A 16,517-nucleotide genomic window follows, 5' to 3' on the forward strand; every position below is an offset into this window, starting at 1 on the left:
GGAGTTCCGTGAGTAAGATTCCTTTGACACTCTAGAATAGCTCTTTGGTTACTATCTACACTATTGGAGGCCTCGTAAAAGAGGCCTTAAAAAAATCCTTAAAAGAGGATTCTGATGAAGAGTTTACTGACAGAATGTCCTATGTTAAACAGAACTTCCCAAGGCTGGCACTGAGAGAGAAACACCAATAGGTAACAAACCAGGACAGAAAACCGAGCTTTGGGCAAAGGAGTGTTTATCACATGGTGGCACAGAGCACTTATTAACTGCAACTGTCACCTGAAACCACCCGAAGGCCTCTGGACAAGAATGGAGAGGCTAGGAGGCGGGCAGGAGAAATTCATTAGAGTGAAAGGCACAATGCAGCCATTGCTTTGATCTGTACCAAACGTTTGGCCAGAAATGCTGCCCAAAGCCAAGCGGTTAAGAGTCTCATTCATCACAGCGCTACCCCAGAGCTGGGGTCAGGGATCGCACTGGATCAGATGCCCTGAGAGGGGGTGCACAGGGAAGCAGGGAGGAGTGCAAGGATAGAGGCTGGAGAACTGGGTTTGGCGCAGGCCATGAGGGGACACCTGCTCAGACTCTGACGTGATTCTGGAGGCACTGAGGAAGCCCCAACGAACTTGGGCATAAGAATGCCAAGATCAGATGTGAGCAGAAGAAAAATCATGAGTGACTATGGTGAAAGCAAACTCTGAAGGGAGAAGGAGGATGACATGAGAGTGAGGAGACCATCTGAAGTCGAGTGAGAGAAAAAAGGGTCAGCCTGAGCCAGGAAGTGGAGAAGGTAGCAGAGCTCTGCCAGGTGTCGCTGAGGCAATGACGACAGGTTATAGTGAATGAGGAAGAAGAAGCCAGATGACTGGGCTCTAGGCTGAATGAGATGATGGTGGTGCCCTTAGCTAAGGCCCTGAGGAGGGAGACAGATCTGGGAGTGGCAATAAAGTGCACAGTGGGGATAAACTGACGTTCTGGTTGAGGAGGCCCGAATGCAGTCCTTCATTTAACCTGTTTATCGAACACTGAAGGGGGCCAGGCAAGGTGTGGGCACTGGAGACAGGGTGAGTCTGCTCTCAGAGCTCACAGCGCACAGAGGGGCAAGAGAATCCAACACGCTGCCCCTACCGTAATCTGACCAACAAGAGTACATGGAGTCTGTAACATGGGTGAAGGGGGCTTTGGCCGTGGTGAGAGAAGGAAGAAAGGAAAGGTGTCAGACACCTCAGACCTAAGGCCAGTCTTAAAAGCCAGGAAGGCCATTTGCAGGGGCAAGGGGTCACGGGGATTCCCAGCAGCAGGAACGGCAGAGCAGTCTCGGGATGTGAAGAAGGGCCTGGCACATCCTGGAACAGCCAAACACAAGGTTAGACGAATAAGCTGATACTCCGCATGAAGCGCTTTGTGTGACTTGCTGAGGAGTTTAACCTCTGCCTTGTGGTTCCAGACAGCCACAGAGCATCTGTAGACTGAGGGAAGGGAGGTTTGGGCGTGGAATTTCGTAGAACACCAAGATTTAAGGGGCAGGTCAGCGAAAGGGTGTCAGGAAAGGGAAACAATCAAGAATGATGAGGAGAGCAGATACTAACTACTATACATAAAGCAGATAAAGTCAGAAAGAGAAAGAAAAATACCACATGATATCATTCATATGTGGAATATAAAAAAAAAAGAACTCATCTACAAAACAGACTTGCAGACATAGTAAATAATCTTATGGTTACTGGGGGAAATGGGTGAGAAGGGATAAATTTGGGAGTTTGAAATTTACAAATGTTAGCCACTATATATAAAAATAGATTTTAAAAAAACCTTCTGCTGTACAGAACAGGGAACTATGTTCAGTATCTTGTAATAACCTTTAATGGAAAAGATTATGAAAACAAATGCATGTATGTATATGCATGACGGGGACATTGTGCTGTACACAGAAAGTGACACATTGTAACTGACTATACTTCAATTAAAAAAAAATAGGGGGGAGGGTATAGCTCAAGTGGTGGAGCACATGCTTAGCATGCACAAGGTCCTGGGTTCAATCCCCAGCACCTCCATCAAAAAACTAAATAAACCTAATTACCTCCCCACTGCAGGGAGAAAACAAAAGACAAGTTTCTTCTGTATAGCACAGGGAACTATATTCAATATCTTGTAGTAACCTATAAGAAATAGAATGTGAAAACGAATATAAGTATATGTATGACTGAAACATTACGTTATACACTAGATACACCAGAAATTGAGACAACATCAAAAACTGACTATACATCAATTTAAAAAAAAGAGGAAAAAAAAAAAAGGATGGGCAAGAGACCCAGGAGAGATACTGTCACGGGAACCAAAGGAAGACAGTTTCACAGGGAGGCACTGCTAACAGAATCAGGTACTCCCAGGATGGAGAGGGTGGAGAGAGGCCGTGAACTAGACAGGAAGCAGCAGCACTGCCAGGGCAGGATGGAGCCCAGATTGGGGAGCAAGTATCAGCTATGCAGTGAGGACGTGAAGAAAGCAAGTACAGACTGCTCCTTCAAGAAAGCGAAGATCACGGGACCAAGCATCTATTTACCCCAACTCACAGCTCCAGAGTACAGTGCCATCTATGACTATTATTCTGAGACTGAGAAGGTGGTTATGTCAACAGTGAGCACTCTGCCAGGACTCATGTTACACTTTACAGGTGTTAGCTCTATCATTCCTCACAACCTGTGAGGTGGTTAATATTATAACCTGTTTAACTGATAAGGAAACTCAGGCAATCAAGTGACTTTCCCAAGGTCACATAGCAAGTGGCCAAGTCAAGACTGGAACTAAGGTCTGATGCATCTAAGGTCACACACTTAACCTCTATACCTAAGGAATGAGCCTAGCCCTGAATACTCTCCTGTACCAATCTGAACGCCTTCGATGCCAGTGTGAAGAAAGGCTGTAGATCCCACATGTAAACCAAGGGCAACAACCCAGAAACCATTCAGGGGCCCTCTGCTCCTGTACACTTAAAGCTACATACATATTTCTTCTCTGTCCCTGTCATGTAAACCTCAATTTGACTGTTTTTAAGGGCTGTTAAAATACACTGATTGAAACAATTACAGATAAAAACCAATTAAACAAAGGAAGCTACTCCCGGATACAAAAAGGAGTGGGCTCCCACCTTTAACATACTACAAAGCTTTTAGGCTGATAAGTGGGGGTGTTCTGTGATGACAAGAACAAGCTTTGAAAGCTCCTACTTCCTTAGCCTCTGCTGCCATTTCTGGACACCAGTACATCAAAAAGTACAGCACAGAGTGAGAGTGCAGGTTTTGGAGTCAGACCTAAATTCAAATTCTGGTCCTGCCACTCATCAGCTGTGTTACCACAGGCAAGCTACATAACCTCTCAGCTTCTCCATCTATAAACACACTACAATAATACCTCTCCTTTACTGTGAAAGCTAAATGAGATTATCCACAGGAAGTCCCCAGCCCCAGTGTGTGGTACATTTATGTGCCTAGTAATATTTTTACTATAAAGCTATACAGTTCTGACCCTGTCTGCCTCCCAAATCCTTCTCTCTCCTGTCACAAACTCACACTCCCGGATGCCCACTACTTTGTTTCCCAAAACATTAACTTACTTAGCTTGGTATCTGTATTTCATCATTTCTAAAGAAAAAATATTTTCTTCTTTATAATACCAAATTTATGCATATCTTCCCTTCAGTGTATTTCACTACCATCCCCTCTCACTGTCTTACCCCAATTTGAAGAGATCCTATTCCCACCTCCAACGTGGGCGTCTAGTTTTTAGGATTAGGATCTGTCCTCCAAAAGGTTTGGATGAGAACAGTTGCAGTGATGAGGCTGTATGTGAGTAAGCCTGCTCTGCTGAAAGTGAGAGAGCCTTAACCATGGTTCTCACTTCAAAAAATTTCATCCAAAATGTACTTGAAAAATTCCACCCTGAAGGCACCAACTACAGAGGCTTGTTGTCTGTTGGAGGAGAAAGACAGGTTCCAAGAGATGCCACGTTTCACTAATTCTGCTGGGAACATCATTCGACCTGCCCCTGTTTTCTCAGTACAGTATCTGAGAGAAGCAAGGTCACCTGAAATTTCATTTATAGACCCTAACAAATTCATTTTTAAAAAGACTTTTAAAAATTTAACCTAAGAAAGAAACAAAATTATGACAGATATACAGAATCAAACAAGTATATTAAAATGTATTAAATGCAAATTTTAAGCAGATTTAACTGAACATGTACACATATGCATCTATTTAGATACTATGGAAGTTTTAAACTCATTCAATAGTTTGAAAGATGGCAGAGCTTTCTAAGTAACTCATCTCTGCTTCATTAATGCATGAGAAACATGTTCAGCTTCCTTCATTCAAATGTCCCTCGATTGAGTACGCAGTCCCCCTCATGTGCGAAGGCACATCTGACAGTTGAGAGACCAGATGTGACCCAGGGATGGCTGTAAAATGCTGAAAACAGCTAGAGCCTATAGTTTCATTCTACTGCTTAAGCCAAATAAAATTTAAAAATTTCCCCAAACTAGCCAAAATCAGCAAAACTCCTCAAAGAACTTTCCTCTAGTTTTTCTCACTCTTCCTATTTCTAAAACTATGATCCAAACAGTATTCACTATATCAGAATCCAAAAACCTACCACGTGGCCTGACTTAAAAAACTCTTATTTATAAGCAGCATAAACCTGGTTTTTAAAATATAATAATGGAAAACAACATCTTGCTAAGTGCCTCTGTTTTAAGAAATGAAATTATAAAACTCTATTAATCTAATTTAACATGCCTAGGTATAAAATATTTAAGGAACAAATGTTAAATAAAATCAACAGAACATAATTTAGGGGGAAAAAGTTGAATGAAAACATTAGTGAGTTTTTCTTTTCTTCTTTTTTTCTTTCTCTCTCTCTCTGCCCATCCACATACATAAATACATACAAACTAATCAAGGAGGACTTAGAAAAGTTTTGTTTTAATTAGAAAGGAACAAAACAAAACATGGAAGCCTTCAAGTAAACCTGAAAACCAACTGACCCTGACCCGGCCGATCTGAATGCCACTGACCACTGCCTGCATCTGTCACTGAGTTGGCAGCACTAGCCAGACGTCCCTGCTAGCTTCTGCAGCAGGAAACGCCGAGGCAGGAGGAAGGGTTTCTGGCCAGTACGAGAACCCATGTGATGGTCATGTGGTGTGAATTAAAACCTGGTTACAGCCTCTTGGAATGCAAGACCCACTTAATTCTGGCAAAACTCAATTTTCTGACTCAAAAGAAAAAACTCCTAAGAGAGTGTTTGGACATCTCCAAGTAAATGATTCTGACAGACATGGAAAGGCAGAACAGAGTGACAGAGACATGGTCCCTGAAGTGTTGGGGCTCTTAAACCTTAATCAGGAGACAAATCATTTAATAACAATATTCAAATCACTAAATACCAAGCAAGTTCAGGTATAAGCTCAGTAAAAAATTTCCTGTTCTCTTAAATTTTGAATATTTAGAGAAAATACAAAACATGCAATATAAATACGGCTTTAAAAAAAATCAGCAAAGTTTGTCCCAGTTTCTCAATGTCTTACCTAAACAAACAAGCAAAATCACAAATGAACACATGATTCTTTTGGTTGTTAAAATCAGTTCCAGTTAATAAGTTACTGTATAATACTTGTATAATACAGTAGTTTGCAAATCTCTATCTCCAGCCTAACTCTGGATCTGAAGTTTCAACAAGATCTCTTTCCCCACTATGCTGTCCCTTAGACACCTCAAATTGAGCCTTTCAAGAAAGAATTAAGATCGGCATCCCTGCTATGCCTGCCACACACATGCACGCACACCCACACCCTGCTCCTCTTCTGATGTTCTCCCAGCTCTGCACCTGCTGTTCAAGTGAAAGATTTGGGCATCATGCTGGATTCATCCTTCACCCCCCTGACCTCTTCACATCCAATCAATCACCAGTCCACTTCTTCCCATTTCCACAGCCACGTCCCTATTCAGGGTACCCTCCTTACGCTTAGCAGTTGAGAGTTTGGGCTTTGGCTTCAGGTCGACTCGCTCTGCCATGTATTAATGGAGTGGACTTGGAAAGTCGCTCATCATCCGAATTCTTAAATCTCCTGACCTATGTACAATGAGGATAATAGTAACAATACCCACCTCACAGAGTTAGGGAATTTAAGTGAAATGATTGATTACATGCTAAAGACCCTGAAACTGCACCTGAAACCTATGAAGTATTCGATAAATCTCAACTGTCACCATCATCCTCCTTTTGAGGGTCCAGCACAATTCCTCTGGATTAGGTGGCCTCCTCTCCTAGCACCTCTAACACTCTGGTAATTGTTTTATCTGTTTCCCAACCCAACTGTAAGCTGCCTAATGGCAAGGACTGAGTCTTTTTCCCATTTATGATATGAATGAATGATTAATAAAATAATGATAATAATAAATGATTATGAATATTAAGAGCTATGTAATAAATGACTAAACATGATTATTAATATACATTACTATTATACACTGAATGTGGTATTTATTTAGAGATCATCAATGAGAAAAAGAAATATATTAACACACAGATTTAAGTCAGCAAAGAATAAATAATGACAAGTATCAGTTGCCATAATATAACCAACTTTATTTTTAAGTTACTCAAGTCTTCTCTAAGAAAGTTAACGTGCATGGGCATTTCTTAATGCTAAAAAGATTCATTTTTGCTGCTCAGCAATTTATTTTCCATAGTTTTGCAAGGCAGAGATATTTGTTCCTCAAAACAAAGAAGCCACCCAACAGTTCCAGAACTGTGACTCAAGTCTTTTCAGAGGAAGCACTTGAAAAAAACATCTCTACTCGCCGGCACTGACATCTAAGACTGCCCATTTATGAGAAAGACAAAGAGCCATGCCTCAGAATACTGAGCCCACTCAGTCACAAGTAGGAAGAGGAGACTCAAATGTTTCCCTTCAGGGTTGAATTTTTGAAAAATTAAAAGCAATTATGTGGTCCCTTTTCACTGGTTCTATTGTTGCAGGAAAATTATCCTCTTTCTTAAGCTGTGAAAACAAACTGTCCTCAGTTTTTTGAGGTGAACAGAGAGGAAAACAATTGTGATTTTATTTCAAAATTTTAAATGATGTTGTTCTGACTCAAATCTCTCAACCTCCTGAGAGAAGTTTATGATGAGGGCAGGGGGCTCCTACTCTGTTCCTCTCCAGGTGAGGGGCAGGAGGGTACCTGGGCTCCATAGACGCGCTGCATCGCCTGCAGCAGCTGGTTGGTGTAATCCGTGAGAGTGCCGGCATCTTCTTCAAATACACTCAGTAGAGAGCGAGTCTGCAAGAACACAGGTCAATTTTACTTCTAAGTGGAAAAATTACAAAAGAGGTAAAACACACACACACACAAATGGGGAGGGAAGATGCCTATTCTCTGGCTTTATTCTTTTATTGATAATACGAATATAAGCTGATTCCTGGAACTTCAATTTACAACTCCTTTTCTAATCCTTTAGACTACAGCGCAAGCGCAAATTGAATACAGTTTGAGTATCACGGTAGAGAAGGAAAACTAATTTTTAAAGGGTTAAGATCAAGGGCTATACTCTGCCTCGACTTTAGCCTCTACCCAAGCACCAGTAAAGCCCATGCAATAAAATAAGTGTTAAAAAGGGCAGCCTCTCCCTTCAAACCCATAAACTGAACTCAATGTCAGGCCTGTCTGTGGACCTGGGGTGTGGTCACCCGGTACTATATCATCACAGCAGTCAACCATCTGTCTGGTTTTCTGCAACCTTGGACGTCCTGCAGGAGTGTGTCATTCTTTCCACTTAACTTATTACAGTCAATTTCCAGGTCTTTTGTCATACACTATTCAACCAATTTTCAAAATCATGGCCAGGAAATTTCATGTACCCTGGGCTCACCAGTGGTAGCTCTGGGCACAAAACTCAAATAGCAACTTAAGAATGCTAACTCAGTTCCTTCAGGAAGAATACTCAGTGCTTTGAGATCAGCTGAGCAACGTCTCAGATAAAGGTATTTCGTATCATTTTAGTGCACAGTGCTTGACATGCTGAGCACCAGAGAAATAATCACATATTGGATGGTGTCTAAAGAAGCATCAAGGCATCACACAAGAGACCATAACTATTCAAAGGACTTCTGTCAATATGTCCCGCACAGTGGGAATTTAGAATACTACGTTAGTGATAATGGAATCTCTAATTCAGAAAATAACCCCTTAGGCGTAGAATGGAGAGTAACCTACAGAAATGCTTTTCCCCTGCAGCTAACGTCATACTCAATGGTGAAAGACAAATGCTTTCCTCTAAAATCCAGGACAAGCAAAGTGTTAGTTTTACCACTTTTATCCAACAGAGTTGAACAGTATAGTCACTGCAGTAAGGCAAGTAAAAGAAATGAATGGCACACAAACTGGCAAGGCAGATGTAAACAGTCGATGTTTGTAGATATGACTGTCTACAGAGAAAACTGCAAAGAATCTGCCAAAAACCTTAGAACTGATAAATGAGTTCAGTAAGATTGTAAGATACAAGATCAACATACAAAAATCAGTCACATTTCTTGTTCGCTATCTTGATTGTGGTGGTTTCACGGGTGTGTATACCTCTATCAAAACCCATCAAATTGTACATCTGAAATATGTGTAGTTTACTGTACAGGAGCCATACTACGAAAAGGTTTTTTTTTTTTTTAAAAAAAAAGAAATGCTTTTAATGAGGTGATACCAAAGCACTTTACAAGAACAATCCATTAAGGCTCATTATTTCCTTGCAAATGAATTTCAATTCCTTCTTTCTTTTTCTAACCTATCTCAGGTAAGTGAACAGTAAGTGACCCCAAAGCACCCTCAATAAATGAAGAAGAACCCCTGTGTTTGAATTTTGCTGACAAACTCTGGTGCACTTGACAGCAGTACCACTTACCCTGGCTTTGCCTGAGGTCTTTAAGGCTAAAAATACCTGCCCTGAGACCAATGTGCTCTCTTTGGTACCAATCCTTATCAACAGATGGATCAGAACAAGCAAAACAAAACAAAAATCATGGATGTGACCCGCTGGATCTCATAATCCATTAGCGGATTAAGGGATATCAATGAGCAGGTGAAAAATGTTGGTTTAGAATTCTTTATTATCTCTTTAATATACACTTTTTATTTGAGAAAGACATTTTCTGAACCTACTCTGGTTGTTCTATCACTCTATACTCATTCATTCATGGATGCATTTCTGCCTTCATCCAACGTCTGATGAAACACTGTGCTGAAATCTGAGATTCAAAGGCACTGAGAACTGACTGTTCTCCAGCAACTTATAGTCTACTGAGGCCTCTGAAAGGATCTGCGATCCTCTTGGAACAGTGTCAGTCCTGGGTCCAATTCAGGCTCTAATACTAATTTGCAGATAACAGTAGAGGTAACGATTGTACATCAAGTGCCTACCTATGTGGTGCCTAATATACAGTGATAGCTGATGATACTGGTTATGAAGAGGACAATGAACTTTGATTGCTTATAACATGTTGGACACTGAGGGCTTTACATGTATAATTTCATTCCAACACTACAGCAACACTGTGTTATCTACACAGTTAACTATAAATGTCATTTAACAGGAAAGAATCTTTTGGTATTGATGGTGCCAACGCTGGAGGAGTCCACCAAGGTTTACTATGATTCTGGTTCCTTTCTTTGCTGTAACTATGTAGTCATAGCAAAGAGAATGAAAAACAGTGACACAACTGGATTGAGGGTATTTAATTTTTTAAAAACTAGTTACATCCATTTAGTTGAGTCGTATTTATTGCTTTTAGTACTCTTAGGAATTAAATAAGAATGGAAAATGAGTGATAGGCTGAAAAGAGGGCTTATGTAAATGTCCTCCACAAAAAGAACAGAAAGAAAACTAGAACTACCATTTAATCTGTACTTCCTATGTGTCAGACACTGTGCTGGGCACTAAACATTACTTCACTTAATCCTTCCAACAACTTTATAAGGTAGATACCATAGTTACATTAACCCCATTTTACAGATGAAGAAACTGAGGCTCATCAAGGTTAAGAAACTTGCTCAATTTCCATGGCTGGGATGTAAACCCACGTCTGGCTGGCACCAATGGCCATGCTTTCTCCACTGCAGAAGGCTGCACCCGTCACCCAGCTACATGGATCTCATCAATGGGCATGTGTTTTGGTCCACAGCCCACAATCCTGTCTGGAGGCAGGATGCAGGTTGCCTGGAGCTGGCTTCTCTTTGGTCATACTACTGTCATGCTCTCACCTGTGATAACTGCCAAAACTACATCACAAGGTTTTTTTTTCCCTTTATATTGTGAATGTTAACCATGACACTAATTAGAATTGGCAAAATGCTCCATTACTCCCCTTTCTAACTAGTTCATGATCATCCTTGAAAAAAATACATCCACCTATCTTAGATACTATATTAATATCCACATTTATCAGCTCCACATCTGCTTAAACTTATATTTGGAACAACAGGAATGTTCTGAGACAAAGAAGGAGTGAGACCAAAACTCAGGCAAACGTACACCAGTTGCTCAGTTCTACCAAAAAATCTGAAAGACATTGGTGCCTATCATTTATAAAGATAATAACAGCAAATAACTCAATCTTTAATTGAATTACTATAATATGCAGGTGTGAAAATACTTTAGATATTATTTATTCTTATATATATGTAAGAATTAAGTAACTTTTTTTCCTAATTTTATACATGTTGAAACACAAGCTTAGAGAGGTCGTTAACTGCAGAATCAAGGTTTGAATTCCATCCTACTTAACTACCCTACACTCTCAAGAATATGCCTGGATAAAAAAAAAAAAAAACACCTTAGCCTTAACTCCACATCACCCTCTATCTTAGAACAAAGAAACTGGATGTCATCTAATAAAATAGTCCTAGATATTTTTCACTCCTAAGAATAGCACTTAATTTTATAGTGGAACAACATTAATAGCTATGATTGTAATATATACATATTTAAATATAGAAATTTTAAATGTGTTTACATTAATCATATACAACATATAAATATAAATATTGTATAGATATATTTTTAAGATAAAACATTTAAAACTCTTATACCCATAGTGTGGGAGATGGAGAGAAATGTCTCAGTAGAACCAAGACTACTGAAAGAAAAACATACTATAAACAAAGAGAAAAGCAGGATAAAAGCCCTCCGCAATGAAGGTAAAACCACTAGGTAATGTTCTGAGGCATCTTGCTTGAGTAAAGAAAGGTCTGATGTGGTCAGAGAGGGTGGTTCTCAGCCTGTGTAATCTCAGAATTTAGTCTAAGTTTTCTATGCCTCAGCTGCGCCAACTACAAAGGAAACAAAAATCAAAACAAAACAGCAAGCAATAGTGCTTCACTTTATCCTAAAAGCACACTATCTACAGAACAGAGAAAAAGCTCCTGAAGAACTGCTTTTGTGTTCCTATCACAGCAGCGTTCACACGGGGCCGGAACTGCTGCCCTCCTGCCTGTCTCCCGGAACAGACTGTGGACCAGTGGAGGGCAGGCACTCTTGTCGTATTTGTCATTACAGTCCCAGCAGCTAGCAGCACCTAGTGAGCAGAGGCTCGCAAACAGCAATGGAGACAAGTATCTTAATCCCTAAACATTCTGCTTCTCACAACCTGGAGGTAACCAGAAATAATACGTGTACGCACACAGACTAGTCTTAAAATACACTGTGCAGCACTGTGAACTAAAAAAGACATGAACAGATGTGTCTAACGTCAGTCAACTGCTACTCAGCTCTTTCCTGGGTCACTGAGTTCAAATACAGAAGCTTCTGTGTTCTTTAATGAATCTTGTGCAACCAGGTTACTAGAGCAACCCTCATATATACTCTACATAAAACTAGCAGAAACAAACAATAGATGGTTTTTTAAGATGACTTCCTCTCAGTGACACATTTTAGGTCACTGATGACAGAAAAGCCAAGGTGCTCAGTAGCTGGGCTAATTTGAACAACACAGGCAGACTGCCTGGGTTCCAATCCTGGCTCTGTCCCTTTATGATGCATAATCTTGGGGACAAGTTATTGAACGTCTCTGCTCCTTGATAATTTTAATAGAGGACCTACTTCAAAAGACTGTTGGGAAGATTAGATGAGGCAACATATGTAAAGCATTTAGAACAGTGCCTGCCACATAAAATGTATAATACAGGTGTTTGCTATTGTTTTTATTCTTTATAGATAAAATGAAGAAGTTGGATTAGAAATCTTCCAGTTACAAGTCAATGGATCTCCTTGGGAGTAAAGCTGCATTAGGCACGTGCCGCACACCAGAGTGCTAGATATGCTTTGATGATTATCAAAAACCTTCCTGGAAGTTAGCTTCCATTCAGACCTCACCAAGAACCCTCATATGGTGACACACACTCAAAAGGAATGACAGATTCCCTACATAAAGAGGAATACTGAACAGGAATGACAATGGCTCTAAACCTCCTCTTCCTCATATAAGCTGAAAGTTAAAAACCATGCAGATATGATAGAATTTTAACCCCCTTTAAGGTCATCTGCTCCATGACCCTCGTTTTGCAGAAGGTCATGAAGCAGATGACAGAGCAGGTCAGAAAACTGAGCCAATCACAGAAGGAGGATGAGTGACTTGCTCAAATCAAATGACAGGTTAACGTTAGAGCCAGAATTAGGACCCAGGTGTCCTGACTTGTTTGCCAGGCCTCCTTCTCCTTCCTTACAGCTGAGCACATCCTGTAAATCACTCAGAACTAGTGCATATTCATTTACGAGAGAGCCAAAAATTCAGAATGTAACTCCTCGGTGTCGGCAACATGGAGAATCAATTAGTGCAACCTCCCTAACCTGGCTCAATCATCACCATGTTCAGTCAGGAAGTCAACACATCTTTGCAACTCAGTTTCTCCAATCCTTGTTCAAAATGGTATCACAGAAATTCCTCATTATTATCTTCAGATCCCACACAGTAGTTGTGAGGATGGACAAAATGACTTTTACTAAGGGCTCTGGTCCCTTTAAAATACCAGTTTAGAGACCTAAAAGTGGCCTTTGAAAAGCCCATCAGACCAGCAGATACCAATTAAAAAAAAAAAATCACAGCTTGCTTATAGTTTCTTACTTGCCCACATAAAGATCACAAAGAAACGGGCACAAAGCATCTAAGTACACAGCCCTTTGAATACTCATTCTGAACTGAAGAGATGCAACATGGGTGCAGGTAAGTCCATCAAAGGATCATCCCAGAGAGGCACAATTCTCTAAGAAAATGGAAAGGAAGCAAAAAGAGAAGGGAAACTGTGAAAGGAAAACAGGTTACTCTAATTTTTCAAGAGTTGACATACCAGGGAGTAAGGAGACTAATTTAAATAACTCAAGGATGCAAACCACTAGAGTAGATATGGAGCTGGGAAAATGATAATGGAGAACAAAAGCTCCCTGGGGAAAGGTGCACTGAATTATGAACTAACGGCATTCTGTGCTCATTTACTATATTTATACACCAGCTTCCACCTGCAGAGCTCAAAGGACCTGACTCTCATCACGGGTGTGCTAATGAAGTTCCCCTGTGAGGCAAATGGGGTAGGTATTGTAATTTCCTATTCACAAATGGGAAAACAGTGCCGAGGGGAGGTTTGGCACCGTTGGGAAGGAGGTCTAGGCTCCCCGCCACCCACTCTGGCCCTAAATCCACGGGGTCCCATCATATCAGTAGCAGTAGTAACAATGATAAAAGACTGACTTCTTATTCTGTACCAGACATTGTCCACTAACAACTTTACAAGCATTTCCTTATTTAATTCTAACAACTCTAGCAGGCTGGTACAATTATTACTATCTTACAGATGACAAAACTGAGGCACAAAAATGTTATTTGCCCGGGGCACTCGGCTAGTAAGCGATGGAGCCCAAGTGTAGGCCGAACAGCCTCGGTTTCTGCTGAGTCTGGAAAAGGGGTCAGGCAGGACACAGAGCCTCGGGCCACAGGGGGCTTTCCCAGGGTCTCCAACTCTGCCTGCGGGATGCCGGGTCCCCGAGCATCCCAGGCTCAGGACGCAAGGCCGGGCCCGCCCCTTCCTCGCCCCGAAGGAGGCCCAGCGCACACCCGGCCTCCACCCCAGCGGCTGGAAGGGCCTCCCCGGCCTCAAATCCTCGGGTGAGGGAGACCCGGGCAGCGGGAGGTACCTGGGGGCTGTCCTGCAACGCCTCCTCTAGCAGGAGCTTGTCCACAGCGGGCATGGTGCCGCGCGGCAGGGGCCGAGGGCCGGATGGAAGGACGGAGGCAGGAGGCGCGCGGTGCGAGGGTGCTCCAGGCTCACGGGACGAGGCAGACGCTCTGTGCCCGCCGCGGCCCCGCGCGCGCCCACGCCTGGCCAGTGGCCGCCGCCGTCCGTCCGCCAGCCCGCCCGCCGGCTGGCCGGCCCCCCTCTTAACCCAGCCCTCAGCCCTGCCCTCAGCAGAGCTGCATCAACAGGAAGTGTGGCGAGCGCCGGACCCAGCCACCGGAAGTGTGGCGGCCCCGCTTCCGCCCGGGCCCACCTCTCGCGGGAAACCGCAGACCCCGCGGCCCCCGCCCCCGGCACTCCCCAAACGCTTCAGGCTCCGTGGTTTAAGGATAGGTGCTTAGAGAAGTCGATTCATCTAAAGCCCAAGATGCGGAACTGAAGAGCGGAAAGATAAGGTTTTATCTATTTGTGGCTACCCAGAAAGACATTTGAGTCGCAGGAGCTAGGAGCCAACAGATTTCCTGCTGTGAAAAATCTGTGAAATGCTGTGTGAAATTGCTACACTTCCTACACTACTTTTTCTAGATAAATCGGTCAGGTAGTTCTAGGAAAAAAATGGATAACTGAATCATCTGTGATATTCAGAAGTAACCTTTTTGGAAACCACAGCTATTTAATTTGGCCAATACTGTTAGGTCTCATCCTTGTGATTTGTTTTGTTATTTTCAAAAATTTCATAATCAAGTTTTTAGAAGTGGAAGAGATAGATGATCTAGTTCAGTGTTGTCATTTAGAGATAAGAAAACAGGACCCAAAGAATGAAGTGATTTAGTCAGAGTCAGTTAATGAAAGCTAGAGGAAGGATACAAGGAAGGAAGGAAGTGGGGAGTTATGGGAAATATTGGCAAATGGAAGTTGACAGCTTTTTATACCAAAGGCAAGATTTAAGAGTTTCCTTCTTTAGGAATCTGTAAAATTTGTGCAGTAGAACACGTCACCAAAATCAACAGGCAGTATATAGTAAAATTATACGAATTCTGTATTTTCTAGAAACACATAGGTATATTAAAGCACAATCTGAATCGCAAACACCTCTCACAATCTGATCGCAGGCTACCTGATGGCTTGAAAACTCCAAGACCTCTATTCCCTGTTTGACTCTAGATAGCACTAACCTTTCCTGAGCCATTGTGTAGCCTCCATGGGAAAATCATCCAGCATCCTTTCCCCATCATATTCTTTCTTTTTCTTGGGTAGAATCATGCTCACATCATGTTTCTTCCTTTTCATATATTTTCTATCAAGTACCATTCAGTTAATTTCAACTCATAAATTCTCCCAGCTCTCTTCTGACTGAAATCCTCTTCCACAAGGCCAGACTCAAGCTCTTCCCCCCCACCCCCCAAGATCATTGCCTCTTCAGAACAGCCATAGCCTTGATTGTCATCTGGTATGACTTACCCAGTGGTGCCTTTTCTTTCCATGCATTGGTCTTGCTCCCTCTGTAAATAGTAAGCCTCTCAAGAGCATAGGATGTCTCCTTTCTTCTAAATACTGAGACACGGTAACAGATATAAGTTTGCTGTTTATGACACTCTCATTTCTTCCAACTCTTTTCCAATTACTTAAGAGAAATTTCCCTCAATCTTCAACCTTCCATCTTGCTTTCCTACCCTTCCATCCAATTGGAAACACAACAGTTATTAATTGCCTACCAGGCAAACAATAATGATCCTGCTGGAGATAAGAATAGCATAAGATCATATCAAGGGAAAGAAATGCATGCATTTTTATTTTGAAAATAGACCTAGAAAGGAGACAGTGCTCTCTAGAACCCTTGAAAGTTTTCAGAAGTCCCCCTGGGAATCACAACATTTTTTCATGCACCATCTTATCTCCTAAATAAAGTTACTTTCCCTCAAACACCAGTATTCAAAATTGTTTAAACAACATTCTTACACAATACCATTACTTTTATACATTTAATTGCTACATTATAGACTAAAAAACTTCAGTGGGATTTCTTGGCACTTAAGTACCATTTGTAAAGTTGTTTCTGTGGGAAAATGCACCCCAAATTCAAAACAACCAAGTTACAAAACCAGCTCTGGAAACAACACTTTTGCAAATTGTTAATTAATTTCATTTATTAATTCATTCAATTATTCATTAATTTAATAAGTGTAGACTGCTTGGTGTTAAGCACTGTGTCTCCTGCTTATTTCACTGTCTTTATTATGACTC

The 16,517-nt window shown here is 41.6% G+C and overlaps 1 protein-coding gene across 3 annotated transcripts in view; it reads right to left on the bottom strand.

Annotated features, from left to right (window-relative positions):
* APPL2 (adaptor protein, phosphotyrosine interacting with PH domain and leucine zipper 2) overlaps positions 1–14,462 on the bottom strand; it is a 50,328-nt gene extending 35,866 nt beyond the window's left edge. Inside the window, exons 1-2 of one of the 3 annotated variants that reach the window (XM_031462869.2) lie at positions 14,233–14,461; positions 7,245–7,343 (exon numbers count right to left, since the gene is read on the bottom strand). In XM_031462869.2, coding sequence (XP_031318729.1) covers positions 7,245–7,343; positions 14,233–14,286 — 153 coding nt within the window. In that variant the 5' untranslated portion in view covers positions 14,287–14,461. Of the gene's footprint in view, positions 1–7,244; positions 7,344–14,232 lie in introns of all 3 variants that reach the window. The other 2 variants (XM_010996452.3, XM_031462868.2) reach the window with 2 other exon arrangements.
* Between the last annotated feature and the right edge of the window lie 2,055 nt (positions 14,463–16,517).

This window comes from Camelus dromedarius, chromosome 11 (assembly GCF_036321535.1).
Source record: "Camelus dromedarius isolate mCamDro1 chromosome 11, mCamDro1.pat, whole genome shotgun sequence".
In the NCBI taxonomy this organism is placed as follows: Eukaryota; Metazoa; Chordata; class Mammalia; order Artiodactyla; family Camelidae; genus Camelus; species Camelus dromedarius.